This window comes from Rhinatrema bivittatum, chromosome 8, assembly GCF_901001135.1.
Source record: "Rhinatrema bivittatum chromosome 8, aRhiBiv1.1, whole genome shotgun sequence".
In the NCBI taxonomy this organism is placed as follows: domain Eukaryota; kingdom Metazoa; phylum Chordata; class Amphibia; order Gymnophiona; family Rhinatrematidae; genus Rhinatrema; species Rhinatrema bivittatum.
This window is the reverse complement of record NC_042622.1, coordinates 222,947,210-222,968,428: the sequence shown is the minus strand read 5'-3', so window position 1 is coordinate 222,968,428 and position 21,219 is coordinate 222,947,210. Positions and strand designations below refer to the sequence as shown.

Genomic DNA, 21,219 nt, shown 5'->3' with positions numbered 1-21,219 from the left:
TTAATGGACCTGTCCTCCAGAAACTTGTCCAAACCTTTAAACAAAGCCACATTATTCATCCAGCAACAAACGATACAGCTCGATTGTGCATGGAGGGAAAAAAATACTCTCCAATTTGTTTTAAATCTACTACCTGCTAATTGTCATGGAATGTCCCTTAGTTTTGGAGCTATTTAAAACTGTAAAAAAACATCACCTGTTAATCTATTCCACTCAATTTCATAAGCCTTGCTATCCCCTTCTGTCACCTCTTCTCCAAGCCCATGCTTTTCTCCATCTCGTAGGCTTGGGGCGCATATCATAAGGATGGCAAAGCTCGTCCAGCACATTACTCATACAATCAAAAGACTACAAAAAAGAACCTTTGTGAGAATTTTCAAAACTATTTTATTCTTTTTTTCAAACAAGGGGATGATTTCCCCACCATTATTTGTAAAGGCCTTCTTGGATTACCATCTCTGACTGTGAACGGAGTTAAGAGGAGTGGGGTGAGAATCCCGGGGGGGGGAAACAGTTCAGTGCAGCGATTAAAAATAAAACCAAAGAGAGGGGAAAGAGAAAAATGAAATCCCTGTCATTATAAATAAAGCCAACAGAAGATCTGCACTTCTAGCATTACAAGAAACCGTGGCCCATCTCTCTTATTAAGGAGAGACAGTCATGCAAGAGTGCAATTGACCCCTCTGCTTGGAATCAGATTGTATGGCACATCTCTCAGAGCAACAGCTCCTCTAGCCAGTTACCTCACACACGTACATAATACAGAGGAAGTCTTGACTCCACAGATCCATATTCGTAAGTCTCTGGGAAGGGCACTGAGAGCCCCCCCTCCTGCCTTGTGAGCAAAATACGCGGTACTAATTGAGGTCTGTGTAAGCCTCTCCCCCCAATCTTATTCCACTTTCTGAAAGCCGGGAGGACAGGGCAAAGAGCAATTGCATTTTGGTTTCGTCATATTCAGACGGGAGGCGGAAGCCCTGGTTGGTGTGTGATGGCTCAGTGTTTGCCCAGCAGGACGGCAGTTTCGCCAGGCTAGAGCAGGCATCGGAGGAACGGCGGTCCATTAGGTTACTGCTGCTTCACTTTCAGGGAAAGCTTCTGAATCATCTTGTAAAGGAGACTGAAATTCTACAAACAAAACGAAACACACAAAAATGGTGTGACGGCCATCTTTAAAGAAGAAATCAAGCAGGACCACCATGCAACGAAAAAACATTAATACTGCATAACATGCTCCTCTGAAAGTGCAGAGCAGCACAGGTACTCAATCCCACAGCCAGCCATCACCCTCTGATTTGGAAGAATACTGCCTCTTTGGATGCAGAATTGGAAGTAATAAATCAAAGTAAGAGGGGTGCTTGCTGTGGAGGCTGACAGAACCTCCTTCACGATCAGCACAGTGGATCAGTATACGAAATTTTAAATTAAATTCCAGAGGAAGATTGGCCAGGATGAATCTCCCACGTTCCACTCTTGCTCACCTGCACCGCGATGTAAGCAACTCCAAGGTAGGCAGCGATACAGAGAGCCAACAGCAGATCAAAGACTGCCGGTTTTACCCTGAAAAGTACAAAAAGCATGAGATGTGAAAGGAGGACAGTCGGAGAGTAAAGACAAAAACTAGCCCCTGTGCAGAGAAGCCTCCCCTTACCTGTATGCGTGCATCATCTGCTTTAGCTGATCGTAGAACACAAACTCGGGGTCCCTGTGAAAACAAACCAGTTAAGCTTCAGGAGGTGCTCCTTCATGAGGGGTCCAAGAGCTCTGTACATAGCACATACATGTGAGCAGCCATAGGCTGGGCAGCATCAGCATCTGATGAGAGCAAGGTAAAGCAGCTGGCGTTACCACTAAAGCTCTCCTCTTACTTGTTGGATGAAAGCCAAGACACAGCCCAACACAGGCCTTTGCTGCATTCACTGCTAAGCTAAAGGACTTGCACTGCCCTTCCCTTTAAACGCAACCAGACGCAGACGATGCCGCAGGTCTGTCCAAAAAAAAAAATCCATGGCAGTGTCATCTGGTGAGTTTGGAGAGTTCTTTAAAAGTGAAAACAGCAGAGCGCAAGAGAAACAGGTTCCAGCATTCTTCTCCCCCCACAATCACTTCTGGTTATGGGTTCCCTCACCTGCAAAAGAATCGGTGCTTCTGGGCTTAGCCAAATACCCAGCAGCAGCCTGGAGACGGCACTAGATTAACTCTCAGCTTGGGCCCTCCCCTCCTGTGCAGGGAGGATGGAGAGAGTATTTGTGCATGCACAACACTAAGAATATAGGAAACAAAATAGATTGGGGCCAAACCAAAAAATGAGAACCGGGAATAAGATGATTGGAGCTAAAAAAAAAAAAAAAAAAGTGTGAGCCGATACATCACCTGAAAGTACCTAATACAAGTGAAAGAGACAAACATGTAACTTCTTCCTCTCACAAGCACTTACCGTTTGTCAGCCTTCATGTAGTGCAGCCGGACATCCTTCAGATAACGGCTCAGAGAATACTCCAGAGTATGGAGGAAGATGCTGTCTTTCTCAATCAGCTGAGCTGCCCGAGACTGGCTGGTGAGCCAGTGCATCACAGAGTCCAGCTGTTCCTGCTGGATCTGCTGCCAGACAGGATGCAAAGAAAAAAAACCCAAAAAAAAGTCTCTCAGCTGTTTGTGCAGTCCAATTTCTGTATCCTCCCCCTCTCCATCCCCCACTCACCGAGATACACACAGCACCAAGTTGCTTAAACTGAGCTATGTTTGCTCACAAAAAAAAACAAAACACACCCCACACATCTGGCTTATCTCCTTCTGAAGGTTTCCTTCACTGCCTCTTCAGGTGTAGGGATGAAATGCCAAGAGAACTATGCTGGCCACCCCTCTTGCCCAGGAAGAGCCCTGCCTGCAACCAGCAGGGTAGCATCATGGCACACCATGGCCCCTTACCATCTGCTCTGTGAAGATCTGCAGATCTGCAGGTGACCCCTGTGGAGAGGAGAGGCAGAGCTCAGACCGGTGCTTCAAAGAGGATGGAGAGGGAGTGTAAAAGGGGCTCCTTACCTTCTCAGTGAGGTTGTAAATAACCCTGGTTAGTGCCTCAGCGATGATTCTGGTGTTGCGGGTTAAAATACTGGTGTCAACCCGCAACCTGCAAAAAAATGGGACAGTGAGAATGTATCCTGGCAATGGATGATCAGCTTATTCAGTGATGGTCACCCATCTTCCCCTTTCACCCCGCCTGTATTTTTTCCCTCATCTGCATTTCTCACCACCTATTCTTCTCCCTTCCCCCTTCCATCACTTCCCCCCCTTCCCTACCTCCGGTATCAATCTACAAGGCTTAGATTGCACCTTCTATTTTGCTCTGGTTTCCCCCCCCCCCCAAGGAGAATAAGAACATGATTTACAAAATGTTTTCCAAGCAATAAATTTAAAAGCAATTATAAGCAGAAACGAAACTTTTGTTATATTTCAAGTAGAAATGGTAGGATTGGGAATCTCTCTGCCGAACCGTATTCCTCCTGCTTCTCTCGAGTACAGAATGCAGAGCAGAGAGGTACTGACCTCACATCCATGATGCTACTCCTAAGCCCCTCCCGGTGGCTCTCCAGGTGGGAGACAGTGAATGAAGGCAGACGGCGGATGGCAAAGCGCTCATGCTCCCAAGCCAGCATGTCCTCTGCCAGGTTTATCTTCTTGTGCACCATGGAGAATTTCACCCCTGGGAATTGGCTGGCGATCACCTGCAAGTATAATGCAAAGTCTGAAACTTCGAGAGGAAGGGAAGTTCTTCAGCCTCAGAATGAGCAGAGAGAAAAGATTTAAAGGGAGCGCGCCTACTAGCTCAGCAGGGAGAGAGCTGCTGTCCCAAGTCTTTGATCTGTAGCCGGAGCATTTAACAAATTTGTGGTTAGGAAGTCTCTGGTTACAAGTCTCCAGGAGGGCTCGGCTTGCTGGCGAGTGAGCGTGGAAGCCGACCCCCCCCCCCCCCTCTCAGCCTGAATCCTGCTCCCTTCCCCCCTCAAATTCTCACCATCTCCAACTCCCTCAGGAAGGTGTGCTGCAGCGTCCCCTCCCTGGGGGGCTTCGAGACATGGAGGTGCAGTGTATCCCCCTGGCCCAAGGTGTCTAGGCAGAGGACAAAGGCCACATTGTCTTGTAGCAGGCTGGAATCTGAAAGCAAAGCAGAAATGCATCCCATCATAACCTGCCGAATCAGCAGCAACTCCCCCTCCTGTAGCTAGCCCTGCCCTGCCAGGACACTTGGGAGTTCTCCTGCACTAATATCACAAAACGAAGCACTGAGGGAGGCAGGAGTTATGCACATTCCAAAGTGCAACATTTTTTCCGGCTCCTAGTTTCCCTGAAGGCCTTACTCATCCCTCATATCTCACATTTACATCTTCCTTGTAAATGCTTTTTCCAATGGTCCTATCTTGCAATTTCTTTGGAGGGAGGGGAAGGGGTGGGATCCTAAACTTGCCATTTTATTCAATACTGTGTCATAATTTGCACTCAGAACTTTCTATCCCAACATGCACACAGACATCCTTGGGATGAAGAGTCTTCCTCCCACTAGTGGTGCTGTTCTGTTGTAGGCTTCTGAATGGGACAGGATTTAAGAACAATGCAAATAATAATATCTGTATCCAATTACAGCCAGGCATTCCAAGACACAGAAAGGTAAAGTAATTTGCCGAAAACCACCTGGAGAGACACTGGAAGCACGAGATTTGATCTCAAGTCCCAGGAGAACTAACAATTCACTGCTCTAAACATTAGCCCCGAATCGTCCCTCCCAGGGTACTGGGGGGACCTTCAACATCTGTTGTTCACCTGTATGATCCAGGTTGTCCTCCAGCCACCTCTTGGTTCCCTGATAGTTAAACTTTCCACCTCCAGAGGTAAAGAACAACAGGTTGTACCTGTACAGAGAAAGAGGTCCTGTTAACATAGCTTCACAGAAAATACTCCCTCAAGCTGTATCTACTGTTATGTTAAGCTCCTCGTCACAGACCGGACCTCTATTAAGCAAGCACACCTGGAAAGGCAGAAAGTAGAAGACTGGAGAGCCCACAGAGCATTACCTAACCACTTGTAAAATGCTCATCTGCAATACACACATTGCTTTATGGAATCTGACAAGTACTTGTGACCTGGATTGGCCACTGCTGGAGACAGGATGCTGAGCTCGATGACCTTGGTCTGACCCAGCATGGCAATTTCTTATATTCACATTGGATCTCAAAAGATGTAGTGTATGGGGCAAAACTGGAGTTATCTGGGGAGTTGAGGGAACAAGAGAAGGAGAACACGAAGGTCTAGAAAAAAAAAAAATCATGGAGGCAGAAACAGAAAAAGTCGGATGATCTGCTCCTCGCAAAAAAAAATATCTCCCCTAACATCCATTATATTGTAGCTGTTATTATTCATCCTCAGGAGGTCTTGCAATTAACTTAAACCTCAGGGCCTGTAGAATCCACTGAGAGTCCAACTAGGTGAAGCCTCAAGTCCCTGTGGTGGGACAGATCCTTACCCTGCATGAGTACGTTTGTACGTGTAGAGCCGGGAGAAGAGTCGGGCCAGTTCCAGCAGCATAGAGACACCACTACCATTGGAGTCAGCTCCATAGGACAGCCACTATGAGAGAAGAACACATGGCAGCAAAGACCCAACACAAAGAGAAGTCTTTTCCTCAGCAGGGTACCTGGCCAATACCAGGCATCTTGAAAGCCTGGAAGAGCACACAATTTCAGGGACACGGGTACTCCTGGGGGAATTCTGCGCTACTGCAGAGCGCAGAATTTGTGCGGAATTTCCCCCCCCCGCGCAGAATTGCCAAATTCTGTGCAGAAAATGGCAGAGGAGACCCCAGCATGCTGCGAACAGAGCACGTCCCGCGGCACATGCTCCATTCGCAGCGAAGATGAAGGCCCGGCGCACCGTTCGCAGCAAAAATGGAAGGCCCCCGTGTGCCACGAACGGCGTGCTGGGCCTTCATCTTCGCTGCGAACGGAGTGCATCCCGCGGCATGTCGGTGAGAGAGAATGTGTGTCAGAGAGGGGAAGGGAGGGTGAGAGAGAGCAGGAGGGTGCGAGATAAAGCATCGGAGGTAAGAGAGGGTGGGTGGGGGGGATGCTTGAGTGTGGGTTTCAGAGAGAGGGAGCAAATATGAGGGAAGGGGGGATGCCGGTGAGAGAGAATGTGTGTGTGAGAGAGGAGACGGGGTGTGGGGGGATGCTTGAGTGTGGGTTTCAGAGAGGGAGCCTATTTGCGGGGAGAGGAGGGGAAGGTGACAGAGTAGGAGGGAGAGAGCATGAGAGGTAAGAGAGGGGGGTATGGGGGATGCTTGAGTGTGGGTTTCAGAGAGAGGGAGCTTATATGAGGAGATTGTGAAGGAGTGTGTATGTGTGTGAGAGATTGGGAGCTCGTGTGTATGAAAAAGGGATTGTGTGTATGTGAGACAGAGCCTGTATGAAGGGCTGCGTGAGAGAGAGACATAGGTAGCCTGTGTGAGGATGTATGTGTGAGAGAGAAAGGGAGCTTGTGTGGGTGTGTATGCAAGAGAGAGGGCCCTGTATGTGAGGATGTGTGTGTGCGCAAGAGAGTGAGAGAGCCTATATGAGGGTGTGTGTATGTAGAAGGGACACCGTTACAGTGAATTTCTAGGGAAATTCTGCTGAAAATATTTAAAATTCTGCAACTTTTAAGTAATAACTTTTTTCTGTAATAATTTAAAATGTAATTACTTAAAGACTGTCATGTAAATTGAGTTATTTTGACCAATATGAAGTTTGCAGAATTTTCAGAGTTTTTTTGCGCACAATTCCCCCAGGAGTAGACACGAGACATGCACTGGGTACACAGAAGGAAATCAAACGCATCAGATGTAGTGAGTAGCCACACATTTTTACTTACCGGGGCCACACCAAAGGAATCATAATGAGCCACTATTACAATGGTAGGCAGGTCTTCAGCTCCCAAGCCCGTCAGACGCCCCTTCCAAGAAAAAGTAATAAAACCAGCTTGCAGAGACTATGAATAAAACAACACAGCACTGTGTTCTCTGAGAGCTCCCTACCATCATTAATCTTCTAGGATGGAAGAAAGCAGGCACAGGACGGTACAGGAAAAGCATAAGCAACCCAGAACCATCATTTAGCAGAGCAAAGCCAAGGAAACACAGGACTGTTAAGGATATATTTTAAAAAAGGAAAAAAAAAAGGCCTTTTCTTTATCACCAGGTATTACTTACTATACAGGAAAGTATTATTAATTTTTTTTTTTTATATACCGACATTCGATCTGAGATATCACATCGGTTTGCATTCAGGTACTGTAGGTATTTCCCTATCCCCAGAGGGCTTACAATCCAACAGGCCGATACAGTAAAAGTCGCAGGAGAGCGGGCGAGCAGCTACTCGCTCGGGGCGCGCACAGGACACTCTCCTGTGCGCGCAATTTAGTATTCAAATGAGGGCCCGCAGTAAAAAGAGGCGCTAGGGACACTAGCGCGTCCATAGCGCCTCTTTTTTGACAGGAGTGGCAGCTGTCAGTGAGTTTGACAACCGACGCTCAATTTTGCCGGCATCGGTTCTCAAACCTGCTGAGCCACGGGTTCGGAAACTGGACGCTGGCAAAATTGAGCGTCCGGTTTTCAACCCGTGGGCTTTTACATTTTTTATTAATTTTTTATTATTTTTTACTTTTGGGACCTCCGACTTAATATAGTTTTTACTGCTTTTCTGTGCACTTTCCTGGTGTGTGGGAATAACTAATAGCGCCCGCAACATGCATTTATTAGTTTCAGGGGGTTGGCCCCTTACTGAATAAGGGGTAAAGCTAGCGTGTCGAAAACGCACGTCCAAACGCAGGTTAACAGTGCGCTTCACCAGAGCGCACTGTACTGTATCGGCCTGTAAGTGACTTGCCCAAGGTCACAAGGAGTGACAGCGGGACTCAAACCCTGGTCTCCTGGTTCGTAGCCCACTGCTCTAACCACTAGGCTATTCCTCCTCCTCGCAAATATCTCTTTTTCAGCCTTTAACCCCAAAGTTGTTATTTCTGAGTCACACTGAGGTCTATATTCAAACACAGTCTGAATAGCAAAGTTAGCCAGATAAACTTTTCCAGCTAACTTTAGAGGTATATTCACTAGTACAGCTGCACACTTAATATAGCCAGCTATCTTAATTAGTTAGCTGGCTAAATTTAGGACAGCTCTTTCACTCGACCAGACTTAGCCAGCTAAGTCATCCGGCTAACTGAATGTCTGAGCTGGCCAGTTAACTTAGCTGGCTAACAACTCCTCCCAGTTATGGCCCAGGAGTGCCCCTTATCTGGCTTAATTCTAGCTTCCTAACTTATATTAGCCATCTAAGGGCTGAATATAGCCAGGTAAACCATTGAGATGGATAACTATTTATGTTATCCATCCAAATGGCTTTTGAATATGGACCTCTTTGTGCATAGTGACAATGAATTATTCAGTAGGGATTTAAGTACATAAAGATTGGAATTAAACACGCACGGTCGTCAAAACAAATGGAACTGTTATATGTATCTTTGTGAGTTTGTTTCCAAACAAATTAATAAAAGAAATTTGGAAATAAACTCATGTAAGGTAACAAGCATCCAATAACCTCCTGTTTTGTGCTTGTCATGTCCAAGCAGAACTCACCTCAATACTGGTTACTAGCCAATCACTAATAGCCTTGCTCTGAGCACCACTTGTCACCATCTGGAAGCCATTGGCCGTAGCAGTGTGAAGCAGAACTAAGGAGACAGTCACAAAAAAGAAAATTATTCCTTACCTTGCTAATTTTCGTTCCTGTAGTACCACGGATCAGTCCAGACAGTGGGTTACGTCCCCCTTCCAGCAGATGGAGTCAGAGCAAAACTCAAAGGGTGGCCTCTTATAAGCTGGAGCGCCTTCTCTGTCCCTTCAGTATTAAGAATATCAAAGCAAGCAGAAAACTTTTGGATGGATCAAGAAACTGTAATTAAGTACTAAATGTACAAACCATGTAAACGTTTGAAATAAAACTTGCCAACTTGCGAAAACTTGCAAAGTGAACCAAATGGCATCAACAGTATGAACAGTAGTGAAGTATATGGAAGTAAAGAATCATGTAAGCTGAGCCACTATCCCAATCCCTTGATTCATAGGGTGGGCGTCTGGACTGATCCGTGGTACTCACAGGAACGAAAATTAGCAAGGTAAGGAATAATTTTCTTTTCCTGTACGTACCCGGATCAGTCCAGACAGTGGGATGTACCAAAGCTTCCCTATGTAGAATGGGCCCCGGATAGCCCGGCTCGAATGACCTGATCGCCAAAAGAGCCAAAACCTGTTGGTTGAAGATTCAAGCGATAGTGTCTTGCAAAAGTGTGTAGCGATTTCCAGGTAGCTGCTCTGCAGATCTCCTGCGGCAAGACTGATCTACTCTCAGCCCAGGAGGCCACTTGAGCCCGTAGCGAATGAGCCTTGATGCCATCTGGAGGTCGTCGGCCGACACTAATGTATGCTGAAGCATTGGCATCCTTCAACCAACGCGCAATCGTGGTTTAAGAAGCCTGGTTCCCTCATCTGGGACCTCTCCACAGAACAAAAAGATGGTCCGATAAGCGAAAATCATTGGTGACCTCCAAATAATGAATAAGAACTCTTGACATCAAGCCATCGAAGTTCTCTCCGATCCTCGGCAGTGAAGGAAGGAAGTTCCACGGACTGATTCATATGAAACGGCGAGACAACCTTAGGCAAGAAGGATGGCACTGTAGACAAGGACACTCCCAAGTCCATGAAACGGAGGAAGGGCTCTCTGCAGGACAGAGCTTGTAACTCAGAGATTCTGCGTGCAGAACAAATGGCCACGAGGAAGACTGCTTTCATGGTGAGATCTTTGAGAGTTGTGTTCCTCAATGGTTTGAACGGCGGCCCGGCCAGCACTTAAAGAACCAAGTTGAGACTCCATGAAGGACACAAGGAGTGAACTGGTGGATTGACATGCTTTACCCCTCTTAAAAATCGGACTATATCCAGATGGGAAGAAAGAGGAGCTGTCTCCTGATGACAGACCAGCGCCCCAAGGGCTGCCACCTGAACCCAAAAGGAATTATAGGCCAATCCCTTTTCCAGACCATGCTGTAAGAAGGATAAAATATGCGCTATTGATGCGTGATGTGGAGATATGTCTACGGAAGCAGATCCAGACATAGGAAATGGAAGTAGACATCTTTCGTGCCTTGAGGAGCGTGGAAATAACCTCTTCTGGATAGCCGCATCTCCTCAACCTTCTCCGTTCAAAAGCCATGCCGCAAGACAGAAGCAATCTGCCCAATCGAAAAATACTGGACCTTGCCGTAGTAGGTTCGCCTAGGACTCTCGCCTAGGACATCTCGCCTAGATGTCCTAGGCGAGAGTGCCATCGACCGCTAGATTGACTAGGTCTGCAAACCATGGTCTTCGTGGCCATTCCGGGGCCACCAGAATTACTGGCCCTTGATGAATCTCTATTCTCCGAAGCACCTTGCCCACCGGGGGCCATGGAGGGAATACATATAGAAGGAGATTTTGCGGCCACGGAAGGACGAGTGCATCCATGCCCTCTGCACTGTGTTCCCTTCTGCGGCTGAAAAAGCACGGAGCCTTCGCGTTCCATAATGTCGCCTTTAGGTCCAGGTGTGGGGTCCCCCATCTTTCGAAGAGAAGTGCTACAGCTTCTTCGGAGAGTTCCCACTCCCCGGGATCTATGCATTGGCGACTTAGAAAGTCTGCCTGAACATTGTCCACCTCCGCTATATGGGACACTGTGAGGCGAGAGAGGTGGAGCTCTGCCCACGACATCAGCTTGTCCGTTTCCTGCGCGACATGTTGGCTCTTCATCCCGCCTTGATGATTGATATATGCCACCGTGATTGCATTGCTGGAGAGAATCCGCACAGCTTGATGCTGAACCAATGGTAGGAAATGCGTCAACGCCAGACGGACAGCTCTGGTCTCCAGTCGATTGATCGGCCACGAGGATTGCACAGCCATCCATTGTCCCTGAGCAGATTGCATCTGGCCCACTGCTCCCCAGCCGGAGAGGCTTGCATCCATGGTGACTATCACCCACTGTGGAACCTCCAGATCCACTCCCTTCATCAAGTGGTCGAGGTTGAGCCACCAGCTCAGGCTGTGTCTGGATAGATCTGGCAGCGGCAGGAGGCCTTGAAACTCCTGAGACACTGGCTTCCAGTGGGAGAGTAATGCCCTCTGTAGGGGACGCATATGCGCAAAAGCTCACAGCACTAAATCTATAGTAGAAGCCATCGTGCCTAGGAACTGGAGATAGTCTCATGCTGTGGGGCATTGGAGGTTTTGAAAACGTTGTACCTGAGTTATTAGGGACTGGGCCCGGTCCTGGCGGAGGAAAACTTTGCCCGCATTGGTATCGAAACGTGCTCCTAAGACGTCTAGTGTTTGAGAAAGAGTAAGACTGCTCTTGGCAAAATTGACGACCCATCCTAGGGAGGGGAGAGGGTTCAGGACTCGCTCCACCGCCTGCTGACATTAGTCCATTGACTTTGCACGAATGAGCCAGTCGTCCAGATAGGGATGGACTAAATTCCTCTCCCTCCATAGAGCAGCTGCCACCACCACCATTATCTTGGTAAAAGTGCAGGGAGCAGTAGCCAGACCGAAGGGTAGGGCCTGGAATTGGAAATGCAGACAGAGGACCTTGAAACGCAGATAACGTTGATGTACCTTGAGAATGGGGATTTGGAGGTAAGCCTCTGTCAGGTCCAAGGAGGCCAGGAACTCCCCCCGGTGTACCGCCACCACTGATTGTAAGGTCTCCATGCAAAAGTGAGGTACTTTGAGAGCCTTGTTGACCATCTTGAGGTCCAGGAAGGGACGGAAGGAGCCTTCCTTTTTGGGAACTACGAAGTAGACTGAATAATGGCCTAATCCTTGCTCTGTCGACGGTACAGGGAGGATGGCCCCCAGGGCCAGGAGCCGGTCGAGCGTCTGCCGGGCTATAGTCTGCTTCTGTGGTGCTCTGCAGGGGGAGAAGAGGAACCTGTCTCGAAGGGGGGGGGGGGGGGGGGGGGTCGAGCAAATTCTAAAGCGTAGCCACACATTAGAATATCTAAGACCCATTGATCTGAAGTGATTTTGACCCACTCCTTGTAGAAGAGAGAGATATGTCCGCCTATCCTGGGGATGGAAGAGTGGGTCGACGAGCCTTCATTGGGAAGACTTGGTAGATGCCCCTTGGGAGACGTTGTCCCGGACTGGTCTCCGACCTCGAAAGGGATGAGACCAGGACTGCAAGTGTGAGGACGGAGGCCTCTGTGCTGGCAACCTTGACTGGCAAAACCTTCGTTGACCCCGGAAGTGAGTTCTAGAAGAGCTGAAGTTCCTGAAAGTCCGTGGACGATCCTCCGGTAGCTTATGGACCTTGTTTTCTCCCAGTGATTTGATGAGTTGTTCCAAATCGTCACCAAACAGCAATTTTCCTTTGAAGGAAAGAGATCCCAATTGAGACTTGGAAGACGAATCTGCCAACCAGTTGCAGAGCCAAAGCAGACGTCTAGCCGAGACCATGGAAACCATGGATCTGGCAAGAACCCGCAGAAGATCATATAAAGCATCCACCTCATACGCAATGACCGCTTCCAGGCGCTCAGCCTGCTGAGCTTCCGCGGGTGGTAGATCTTGGGCACTGAGAAGTTGTTGGACCCACCGGAACCCAGCTCGCTGCATGAGGGAGCTGAGACGGTTGCCCTGACCACCAAAGCAGACACCTCAAATACTCGTTTGAGGTAGACTTCTAAGCTTGCAGTCCTGCAGATCTTTTAGGGCAGTTCCACCAGTCACCAGAATGGTAGTTCATTTCGTGACTGCCGACACAGACGCGTCCACCTTAGGGACCTTTAGGAGATCTAGGAACTCTTCAGGCAGAGGGTATAGCGTGACCATCGCTCTGCCCACTTTGAGAGAAGGTTCTGGGGAATCCCATTCCCTGGACAACAGCTGCAGGAGCTTAGGATGGAAAGGGAAGGTTCTAGAAGGTGGGCGCAGACCAGCCAGGAGTGGGTCGCCTTTGCTTGTTGAGGTAGTAGAGGCAGGGGGTCCTGCGGAGCCTCTATGTCCAGCTCGGCCAGGACGTGGGGGATGAGGGGGTGCAACTCGTCCCTTTGAAAGAGTCGCAGGACCCTAGGGTCATCACCATCCATTTGCATGTAAGAGGAGGGGTCATCCGGGTCTGGGTCAGCCAGAGCGACTACAGGCGGAACCACCCGTACCCTGGGAGCTGGCTGCTGCCCCCCCTATGCCAGAGGGGGGGGGGCGGGGGTTGGAGGCTGAGTGACCCCTAGTGGCCCAGCAGGCTGAAGGCCCCCAACGGCACCCTGGGATCCAGGAGGCTGGCATCTCCCGTGAGGACCCGAAGGATCCGACAGGCGGATCACTTTAGGAGGCAGTGGCCCTGCTGCTGGCTCATGCTGGCCAAGTATGCACTATGGAGCAAGAGGACAAAATCTGTCCAAAATGGCCCAGGTGGAGGACCCGACGGAGCAAACACCGAGGCGGGGGGGGGGGGGGTGTTTCACATGGGCTGCGCAGGCTATGTCTCGGAATCCGGAGGAGTTACCGGAGACAGATTTGGTGGTGATCTGGGGTCCAAGTCGGCATCCGACTACGCGGGGGCTATTGGCAGCGAATTCAAAATGCTCACTGTTCCCGCGCTACAAGCGCGAATTAGGACGCCCAGCCGACCGTGAGGAACCCTCCCCACCAGAGAGGCATCTCACGCAAATGCCCTCACGGGAGAGACGCGATCCCGGCTCTCCACAGGCGCAGCATCGAATCGGACGCGGCATGGGATGCCAGAGCAAGCTGTCAGGAGCTCACAGTACAATGACACGACTTAAAAATCTGAAACAGAGGAATAACGCTTCTCTGTTGACACTGCCCCAAGGAAGCGACCTCTCAGGGCAAGGCACTAGGTCGTTGTAGGTGGGAGAGGCTGGACCACCAGCATTCACCCCGGAGACCCTGCAAGTCTCTCCTTAAGGCAGAAATTCTGACCTGAAATTAATAAAGGAAACAGCACTTACCCCCAAAGTGAAACAGGAATATTAAATACCAGTACTAAGGGCTCTGCTTGCAAGTTTTAAAAGTAAGAGCCTTAAATCTGAGGGGAGACTGTTCCCTTATAGTCTCTTTATAAAAGTTTTTTTTTTAATTCTTTAATTAAAGTGATCCATCCAAATCAGAGAAATATATCAAGAGAAGAGAAGAAAGAAATAATCTATCCTTTCTGAAGTAAGTAAGGGAACCAGAGGTTCTGCCACCTTTCATCTGCTGGAGTCAGAGAAATACTGAAGGGACAAAGAGGGCGCTCCAGCTTATAAGAGGCCACCCTTTGAGTTTTGCTCTGACTCCATCTGCTGGAAGGGGGACATAACCCACTGTCTGGACTGATCCAGGTACGTACAGGGAAACGCTGTTCAGTTCTAAATAAGGACTATCTACGGGTTTTCAAATTAAAGTAACTCGAGGTGGCAGAAGCACATCCTAAGGCGGAACATTTAGAATTAGTCTACTTTTTCTGAGAATGTGCCTCTCTGCTTGCCTGCCTTGTGATGCTTAGCACAGGAAACATTCAAAAGACACCGAATTCTGATCTCTCTATAAACAAGACATCCTAGCTTCAGAGGTTCCTCACAGTTTACAGCAAATAATCAATATTTATGTGGGTTACTTTACCAAACTTTCTTTACTTGTTCCGTGCTCAATTTACAAAATGTAAGTAAAAAATAATTTGCCACTACCTTGCAGAGACCAGTCTATTTCTTTGCATGGTGTACATGCACACAGCATGGAAGCAGCTCTCTGCTGGTACAAATGCACAGCATGTTGGACTCTGTACACAATTAACCTCAGTCCACAGCTACCATCAGGTGACAATAACTGGCTTCCTCTGACATTCCCTGTGCCACAATTGTACACATGAAAAATTACAGTATCTAGCCACCTCTGCCCAGAATGTCCAAAACTCAGAGTAAAACCCCAATAATCTCCACATTTCAACAAAAAAAAAAAAATGTGATCTCAAAGCAGATTAGCTCCCAGCTAATGGACCTGCCCTCCCCACCCCCCAATTCACCTTCGGCTGCAGAGGAGGAGCCTTGAGATGCAGAGGCAGCCAGAATTTGTTCGTAGATGGAAATCAGCTCATCATCTTCTACTGCAAAATACACAGGGATAATAGTCTCCATTGCCACCATTTCTGGCTCTATCTCCATGAATTGCTGAAGAGAGAAGTGAGAGCGTTAAGCACTAGAAAAGCCACTGTGGTTCCAGAGATCATCCATCACAACAGGCACACAGCAAAGTCAAAGTGCATGAATCAGACCAGACCTGTATTGCTCTTCACGCATGTGTACTATGATGTCATCAACATGTGGTCCAGTTTTTTCTTGGTAGGGGCTGGGGCACTCCCATACAGGTTTAGTCTTTATTTTAAACAGGGTTTTATCATTGATCAAGAAATATATTAAGGTTAAAAAAAAAAAAGTGCATCCTGGATGGAAGGTGCCAACCAATCACACGTCTTCGCAGCCAGCAGCCCTTAACCTAGCCACAGGGTGATCTGCGACTGACTTCCACCATCATGGAGGTAGGATACAAAAGTGATACTATACACTCAGCAATGAGATGCACTGCAAAAAAAGCAAGGAAACTGACCAATGAAAACCCAGTCCATGCAATATCCTTCCCTAGTTGGCAAGGGGGAGGGAGGGCACCATTCCTCCCCCAAATTCCAGGGACTTCTGGTAAAAGTCCATGGTGTTCATCTTCCTATGTAAAAAGGAGCATAATGGGACATCTAGTCTTTTTCCTTTGGTCTTTTCTGCTTTATCCCTCTCACCTCCCCTCCCCACATAACGGTGCAGGAACCCTTGTCAGTCCAAGAACTAGAGGAATGCCTTCTCCAAGACCGTAAGCTGTTAGTAGCTATGTTCCCTCTCTTTCTGGGCCAAGCTGTACACACAGTGCACCCAGCTTCCCCCCCCATTGTGCAGTCTATTTCCTTCTAGCCCTTTTGATGTACTCACCCTGACAATGTCCTGGGGCACAGTTGACATGTTGGCCGGTAGGATAATCACTACTGCCCCCGCTGACTGTCGGAGCACCTTCTGGTATTTCTCATACGAAAAATCCAGGAGCCGCATCATCACGCAGCGGCGGCTCAGAATGTCCGCCTCAACTGTCCGGGCCTCCATATTCAAAACAGCATTTCTGGTGCCTGTGGTAAGAGAGGGAAGTCACTAACTGGGTTTTAGGTCTCGGCTCGCAAATGACACACCAGCAAAAATCCATTATGTGGGAGGGACATGAGGAGAATATGTGGGGTACAGACACATCACAGAGCTGTTCCTGTATGTAAGGTGTGAGAAAGAGAGGTATATGTTTGGAGGGACGGGGTTAGTATATATGCACCATAAGGCACCTTAGGCATGAGAGCCAACGATTCAAAATGATTAAGAGTGCTAAACACAATATAAGTTATCCCTCCATGGACCCAATTAAGGAGTCTGTTCAATATTCAGGGTGCTGAAACACCTACTGCACCAACAGAGATGGTACCTATGCCTGCAGGGCATACTACAACATGTGGGATGCAAGGAAGGTTATGTGAGGGAGCTAAATTGGGGGGGGGGGGGGGTAGCAGAAATAAATTGTAGTGCTGCCTCTAGAGATCTTACTACTGCATGTGTATCGGGGAAGGACGTAAGTGAGAAGTATGAGGGAGCGGGCGGTGACCGATGGGAGTAACAGGGATTCACCATAATGCTGTTCCTGCAGGACAAATAGATGCATACAGAGTCTATGTGAAGCATATGAAAGAAGGGGAAGGAGTATGTGAATGAGGAGGCTAGCAAGAACACAGAGTATGTGGTATGTATGGAAGGAGTGATATGCGAGTGTGTGTGGAAGGGTGGAGAGGCGTGTATGAGTGGGGATAAGTACATATGTTGAGGTATATGGGGCGAGTAGGGGTGCAAGGGTTGAGGGTAGATCGTGGGGTATGTGAGCATTAAGTATACATGGGGTGGGAGAGAGGGGATAGCAGGGACGCACCGTAGGGTTGCCCCTGCAGGTCGTACTGCTGCATGCGGTAGACGGTAAACTCGTGGGCAGCCTCAGCTGGCAATGGAGACACGAGCAGCAGCACCGCGGGCAGGAAGACGATGAAGCTGAGCGGGAAGGAGGCCTTCAGCATATTCTCAAACACCTCACTGGCTTCCTCGATCATGACGGCTGCCAGTAAAGTCCCTGTCACGGTAGCGGCTCCGGAATACTTCACAGCACGCTGACAGCACTGAGTCCTGCAGGCGCGCCACAGCCACCCCCCACGTGTTTACGTATTTGCCTGAGACGGCGGCGTACGGGGGCCTTCCTCGCGCATGGAGCTGCTGGGATCGGTAGTCTTTATATCAGGGGCGTTCCTGCAGTAGAAAGAATATTCTGCGTTTACCCGGGAAGGATTATGGTAGTTGTAGGCAGGGTAGAAGTCCTTGTAGCCAGCTCCTCTTTCCCTCCCTGACCCCAAGCTGCTCCTCTTGCTTATCCGATGCAGTACTACTGAGCACATGTGGCAAAACGAAAAAGGCAGGCACATCTATAGGAATCCTGGGCACGGCTGCTTGCTTCCCTTCCCTCCCTACCGTCTGTAAGTTTGTCAGTACGAACTCCCTTCAGCTGCCGATGTATGACCTATGCAAGATGTGGTGGTTTTCTAGAATTTATATTGGAATATAAAAAAATGCAAATAAAAGTTTGAAATTCTAAAAAAAAAAAAAAAAAGGTATTTGTTCCACATGACGTGCAGATTGTTGTCATTACAGGAGAGGAATGGATTATATGGCAACATTAATTATCAATTATTGTTGGAATCAAAAGAAATAACTGAGGAGTTCGAAAGTTTATTTCCGATAGGTTTAATCCAAAACATGGCGTTGTATTCCAGGTAACTAAGAATTTGAAGCATAGGGTCTACAGTTGGTTTCCTCAAGCAGAATTCTGTTTGCTGCCTCCAGTTTCTGCAGTGCTAGAAAATTCTGCAGCAAAGTTTCTGAAAGTTTCACGTTGGAGAAAGTAATTTGGTTTGGCCACTTGCATGTGGGAATATACAGATTAATAAAGAAAAAAAAAGATAGGTGATACCATTTTATTGGATTAATTTAATACATTTCTTGACTGGTTTTGTCAGGGCAAAAGGTGACATTACAAATGTTATCTGTGATTTATTTGTATTTTCAGACAACTTCATCCTTTGTGACTTGCTTATTCTGTTTGGACCTATCGAAGTGTTACTTAACCTGCGAGTGTTACTTATGAAAACTAGTCATTTAGGGCCAGATTTTAGTACCTACGCGCAGGCGTCTATTTGTGTGCGCAACCCAGCACGCACAAATCTACGCCCAATTTTATAACGTGTGCTTAGGGGAGGCCTTGGAGGGAACTTTTCCTTCTGCCACCCCCACACCTTCCCCTACCTAACCCGCCCCCCAGCCCTACTAAACCCCCACCCCCCCCCCACCTTTGTTATGCAATTTGTGCCTGCCTCCGGGAAGGCGTAGGTTGCGCACGCCGGCTGAGTGGCCCAATGGAAGCCTCTAGCCACGCCCCATCCCGGACCGCCCATGCCCTGCCCCTTTTTTCAAGCCCCGGGACATACGCGCGCCCCAAGGCTTGCATGCATCGCCTGGCCTATGCAAAATAGACTCGGTGTGCGTAACCCTCCTACGCGCGTAGGGCTTTTAAAATCTGCCCCTTAGTCTATCAAAAAGGTATCAGCTTATATTTTTAGTTTGTTGACCTTTATTTCTGTGTAATTCAGTAGCATATTAAATCTAAATTATTTTTCTTTTTTTTGTAAACTATAATATTCTATTGTTCTGGGGGGGTGTTTTTGGTTTTTTTAGGTTTTTTGGGGTTGTGGGAAGGAGATGTTAGTAATTGATGTAGGGGAAAAAGGAAGGGGTATCAGTAATGGATATAGGCTATGGGGGAGGAGAATCCTCCTTCTTACTCCCCCTCCCCACATGGCACAGATAGCTTCTGTCACATACACACATCCGCTGTTGTTTCACAGGCAAGTATACCCTCCTCCCCATTTCCTTTCTACACACACACACCCTTCCTGCCCCCAAGCACTAATCCCCTCTCCCTCTCCCCGGCAAGTTGATCTCCTCACACACACACACACATCCTCTGGTCTCTCACCTCTTGGCCAATTTACAATCTTCTCAACTTTCCTACCCCCACCAATTCTTAATCCTTTCAGCTCCCTTCCTCTGTTGCAAACCATCACTCCCTGCCCTGAGGAGTTGATGAGCAGGGGTGTCTCAGACTGCATTTTCCACTTCTGTCATCCAGATCCCAGTTGGGCTCTTGGGAGCAGAGGAGGACGCGGTCCAAGGCACTTCTGCTTTCCTCCTTCTCTTGCTGGCATATGAGTGCGGGGGAGCCAGCTTCTAATTCCTAGATCTGACCTCCGCAGCCTTTGCCACAGCTGCAGAATCAGAAATTGTAGATCCAGATGTAGATGTGGAATGTAGCCAAGGATTGTGTTCAAATCTTTTAATACACACCCTATGGTTTAGACTTCCCAAATGCTAATTTGCATATTTTTTTATTTTTTTTTAGGATTTTTAACCTTTTGCGTGCAGAAACGTCTAGTTCTGATTTCCCTGAGAAAAGCAGAAATACAAGTCTGTGCAGGTGATGGGGCTAAAAAAACCAAAACAAAACCAGGACTGGATCAGTCTGTCATATGTAACCTGTTGGTGAAGCTTAAGTGTGCGATGGCAGCACTGTTGCCCTCTGATGTAGCCTGTGGGTTGTATAGCAGACAGTAAGCACTGCGGCGGGGGCATCATGCACCCTTTTCCACGATAACAATAACGCAATAATAATAATATCTCTATTGCCCCCATGCCATAATCTAAAAATATCGGTCAGTCCTAGCAGCATAAGCAGCCAGCATCCGTTTTCCTTTTCTGCACCCCCATCAGATATTTAGAAGTTTGCTGCACGCCTTTTCCAATTAGAAATGCTTTTCTATTTTTTTAGTTCTTTTTTTTCTTTGGTAATTGTTTTATCTCGTATTCAGTTTTCAAGAATATCATAGGACCAACACAATGCCGCTACATTCTACTGAAACGGAGGGGATGGGGACTGGGGGTGGGGGCAGCATTTGTTAACCAATTGCAACCTCTGAGTGACAGCGGTATTTAATAGTTTATCATTTTTATGCATCAAGGGAAAGAGAGAAGCAGCAGACGTCACCCTGCCCCATTCTGTCACACCAGCAACAATGCAACTCATCTGGTAAACTAGCCAGCTGATAAGAGATGTCTTGTTTCCGTTACTTCCGAATATTTGTGAAAGAAACTTTTTTTTTTTTTTTTTTGACATAGCAGTTTCCTCCTGCCCAGTCAGGACAGGGGCTGGGATGTGGTGCCCAGGAGCCCTCATTCCCAACTGCCTGGGAATTTCCCCTCTCCCCTTTCATTATTCTAGTCACTGCAGCGACAGATCTGAGCTGGGGGCCATGCACCAGAGCCCCTTCTGGGACCTTGCAATCCTGGGCCCTGAATCTGGCCAGTTGGTGTCACTGTTGTGCAATGATTGGGACTCCCCCTCTCACAATGGCTGAGAGCACTGCCTCCCGCAACATCCCCTGACCCAGCCAAAACAAGGAGTGGACATCCTGAGCTGGGACTTGCACCCAGGTCCCGGAAACCTTCTTTTTCCAGCATTAAGTTTTCCACAGCAAGAGATCCTAGGGATCCATTGGTCTAAACTCGGGGCAACAACATTTTTCCATTCGGCTGCTGCCACAACTGCCGCAGCAGCCGACATGAAGCTGAATCTCGTATCCTGCATGCAATAAATGCCCATGACAAGAAATCCCAACAGAAACGTCCCAGGAGGGTCAATGGTACACCTTTATGACTGATTTGCTCAATGTTCTCTTTTATATTACCCCACAATGCAAACCCACAGATCGTATCCACCTTATGTGTACAAGGGAAGCTGCATGCCCACAGTTACGCCAGCGCTGTGCTGTAAGAGTAGTGCTGGTCATATTCAGGAGGAAATGCGTTTCTAATGCCTCTCTGCCGGTTACTACAGACTAGTGGCAGGGCCCCTTTCCATCTGATAACAAG

General features: G+C 48.1%; 1 protein-coding gene across 2 annotated transcripts; it reads right to left on the bottom strand.

Moving 5' to 3' along the window:
- Positions 1–367: 367 nt before the first annotated feature.
- NCLN (nicalin) lies at positions 368–17,443 on the bottom strand. 2 transcript variants are annotated; one of them, XM_029613657.1, is made up of 15 exons: positions 17,123–17,443; positions 16,096–16,286; positions 15,144–15,288; positions 8,663–8,757; positions 6,901–6,981; positions 5,519–5,622; positions 4,819–4,907; positions 4,016–4,155; positions 3,547–3,725; positions 3,043–3,130; positions 2,929–2,967; positions 2,438–2,601; positions 1,652–1,705; positions 1,482–1,560; positions 368–1,128 (listed from the first exon to the last, which is right to left on the bottom strand). In XM_029613657.1, the coding sequence occupies exons 1-15, from the start codon at positions 17,295–17,297 to the stop codon at positions 1,069–1,071; spliced, it is 1,683 nt and encodes a 560-aa protein (XP_029469517.1). In that variant the 5' UTR covers positions 17,298–17,443; the 3' UTR covers positions 368–1,068. The 2 variants fall into 2 exon arrangements, with proteins under 2 accessions (XP_029469517.1, XP_029469518.1); XM_029613658.1 differs by having other exon boundaries at positions 2,438–2,598; positions 17,123–17,297.
- Positions 17,444–21,219: the final 3,776 nt, after the last annotated feature.